The 3,202-nt window shown below is 65.3% G+C and overlaps 1 protein-coding gene and 1 long non-coding RNA gene across 2 annotated transcripts in view; one reads left to right on the forward strand and one right to left on the reverse strand.

Moving 5' to 3' along the window:
- XRCC3 (X-ray repair complementing defective repair in Chinese hamster cells 3) overlaps positions 1 to 545 on the forward strand; it is a 3,348-nt gene extending 2,803 nt beyond the window's left edge. The window contains exon 3 of the mRNA XM_005856349.2: positions 511 to 545. Coding sequence (XP_005856411.1) covers positions 511 to 545 — 35 coding nt within the window. The remainder of the gene's footprint in view (positions 1 to 510) is intronic.
- Positions 546 to 790: 245 nt separating this feature from the next.
- Positions 791 to 1,609, reverse strand: LOC106725235. The gene is made up of 2 exons (XR_001361108.1): positions 1,524 to 1,609; positions 791 to 1,150 (listed from the first exon to the last, which is right to left on the reverse strand). It is a non-coding gene; the product is annotated as an uncharacterized LOC106725235 (long non-coding RNA).
- Between the last annotated feature and the right edge of the window lie 1,593 nt (positions 1,610 to 3,202).

The raw sequence follows: 3,202 nt of genomic DNA on the forward strand, positions 1-3,202 counted from the left end.
AGCGGGGGGTTGGGGAGGGTCTTTTACTTTAGTGTTGTCTCTGCCACCAGCCCCTGCTGGGTCGGCCCATCTGCCAGGAAAACCCGTTCCGGGCACAGGAGACTCCCTTAGAGGCAGGCTCTGCCCGTCCCGGGTGCTGGCAGGCCAGACAGGACCACATAGGCCCAGCTCCTCGTCGTAGCCGGGGCCTTGCTTCCCATGAAAGCGCCCCCTCTTCCCCCCCCCACCCCGACCCCCCGCCCCCGTCAGCACAGACCCTGCCCCTCTGGGTGCAAGTCTGACCAGCTGGTGGTGGGACGCGGGGCCCAGGGGGCTGTGGCTGCCCAGTCCAAGGGCATGGCCTCCATCAGGGCAGAGCTGAGTGTGCCTCCCCCTCGTCCGCTCCCTGCCCAGGCGCCTCAGGTGCTGCCTGGCGTGTGAGTGGGCACAGCTATGCCCTGGGACCTGTCCCTGTGACTGGCTCTTGGCCAGACAGGTTCTGAGTGAGTGACCCTCACTCCCGCTCCCCAGCCCCCCGCCCTGGAGGCGGCGCCTGTACCTCCTGAGAAAGGGGGGCACCGAACAGCCGGGGACCTGCCCCCCCCCCCCCCACCACCCCCCCCCCAGCCCCTGCCGGCTCTGGGGGGCGAGGAAGCGGCCACCCTGGGATGGGACCGCGCTGTTTGGGCACCTTTCTGTGGCAGGATGGCCCACTGTAAATGTCACCACGTTCCCTGCGTGTCCCGTGCCCCCTGAGGCGGGGCGGGTGTGGAAGGGAAGGCACCCGCATGAGAAGACCTTTCCACAGAGGTGCAGGGCCGCACAGCGGAAGCGAGGCTTTATTTTTATAATGAAATACAAACAATTGCAAACGGTGTTCTAGTCAAGTCACAACAGAAACAGCTACAGCCCCAGAACGAATGTGTCCCGTGACCCAGCGCTCGACCCTGGGGTGACCTGCCCCCCTCCACCCCCCGCCCGGCCAGGGTTGTCCACCCAGCACAGACCGACCAGGAGCCGACAGTCCCCAAGGAGCGCCTGCCTGCCCCCTGGGCCTCGGCACCCCCGCATCCTCAGACCTGCACCCCACCCCCTCGAGGTCAGCCCCACACTGGGGACCACATTCTCCCTGGGGTGGGGCTCCCTTGGGACAGGGTGGTCTGCACGTGACCTGCTGCCAAGGGTGCATATGAGCGTGTCCCAAGGCAGCCCGCACCGTGCGGCCCAAGAACACGCTACACGGCGAGACGGGTCCTGCCTGATCCCTGACGTGCAGGTCCTTAGTGTTTGCACTTCCCCGTGAGCACCGAGTCCCAGTCACATGACATCCCAGGGGCTTTTTAACTCCAGGACAGAACTGCCTGCACCCCTCCCCCTTGTGAAGGCCGCAGGGTCAGGAGGCCTGCTCCCCATGCCCTCCGCCTCTGGTTCAGATGTTTGTGGGGGGCCTCTGTGTGTGCCTGCAGGACTCGGAGCCAGCCGTGCGCCAGGCGGCCCTGTGTGTTCCTGGGGGGCCAGCCCATTCCCCATGGTCTGCACGTAACCTGCTGCCAAGTGTGCATATGAGCGTGTCCCAAGGCAGCCCGCACCAGGCGGCCCAAGAACACGCTACACGGCGAGACGTGTAGCACACTTGACAGCAGGTTACGTGCAGACCATGGGGAATGGGCTGGCCCCCCAGGAACACACAGGGCCGCCTGGCGCACGGCTGGCTCCGAGAAGGGGAAGACACGGATAGCAGGCCTGAAGGAGGTGCCGACGCGCATGGGCCATGAGCGTGGAGCCATCACAAGGGCCTCAGTCTGTCCTCTCACCCCTAACCCTCCACCACCTGCGAAGGCACCACAACCCAAGGGGGCCGGGCCGGGCGGGGAGCGGTCAGGCTCAGGAAAGGGTCCTGGCAGATGGGCCCCAGCAACGGGAGTCCCGGTCCATTCTCCTGGGAGCTGCTCCAAGGGACCTGTCACCAGGGGCCCTGGGTCCCAGGGGCTGTGCTACTCGTGGGAGAAGCCAGCCACATGGAGTGAAGGGGACAGCACCTGGCGATGCTGCTGCCTCACATGGAGCCGTGGCCGCAGGGCCAGAGCCCTGCTCCTCTCCAGGTTTCTCGGCCCACGGCGTGTGTGTAGAAAGGGACCTGACCCATCAGCACCTGCAAACCGAAATGGAGCCAAAAAGCAGGGTGGCCCAGGGAGGCGGCTGCCGGGGACGTGCCGGCCTTGGGTAGCGCAGGCGCCCAGGAACTAGGAGGCCGGCCGGCCCGCAGGGAGCAAGGCGCACTGTCACCAACAAACAGCCTGTAATCGCGGGGACTGAAAGGAATTGAGAGTCAGCCTCCCTGTGACCCCCGTGCCGCTGCCTCCAGCCCACGTCCACGCTCAGCCGACAACGCCAGAACCAGCCAGCCCGGAGCCAGCCCAGCGCTGTTCATGTGGAAAAGGCCGCTGGGTGCCCCTGTGCCCCGCACTGCACTAACATACATGGTCCTCAAGCGGACGGACGCCCGGTGGGTCGGACCTGGCTGAAGGGAGTGCTGGCCCCGGCGTGGACGTGCCCCTGCCTGCACCCAGGTGTTCTCACCTGGAACCCCTACGGGTCATCTGGTTAGCACTTTCTTCACCTACTGGCTGAGCTCAGAGTCCTGTGAGGAACAGTGCCTGAGGGTTGATCTGAAAATGTTCCTGTCAAAACCCACCATTACGGGACCAAAAAGAAGAGCTTTTTAAACAGAAAACATGGGAGCCTGGTGTGCGGCCAGGGCTCCGAAGGGTGGGCAGGGTGGGAGCTGAGTACGCGGCCCCTGCCTGGGAGCTGGGACCTGGCACCTGAGGGACCCTCCCCGCTGGCCCCACTGCGCTCCAGGCGTTACGGGTCATTAGGTGCTTATTCTCCAAAGATGGACTTGAAGGTTCCAGACGCTCCGTTTACAGCCCACCAAGTACTGCATCAACAAGTCTGAATTTAAACCAGCTCGGGGCCGTGCAGAAAGTGCGTGTCCGTGAGAAGCAGCGAGTCCGCGGTGACACCACTGCTGGCCCGACTGCAGCCTGGCCCGCCAGGCCGGTCTCACGGTCGTGCTCCGGCAGCGCTCGGTCACCAGGACTGCAGACCACGTAACAGAGTTCGGACAAGCCTCCGTGGGTGGTGGGTCACCACCTCGCGAAGGAAGCGAGTGGCCTCCCTGCCGGGCAGTGTGGGCAGGGCCTGGCGGGCAGGCGGGCTC

This window comes from Myotis brandtii, unplaced genomic scaffold, assembly GCF_000412655.1.
Source record: "Myotis brandtii unplaced genomic scaffold, ASM41265v1 scaffold1020, whole genome shotgun sequence".
In the NCBI taxonomy this organism is placed as follows: Eukaryota; Metazoa; Chordata; class Mammalia; order Chiroptera; family Vespertilionidae; genus Myotis; species Myotis brandtii.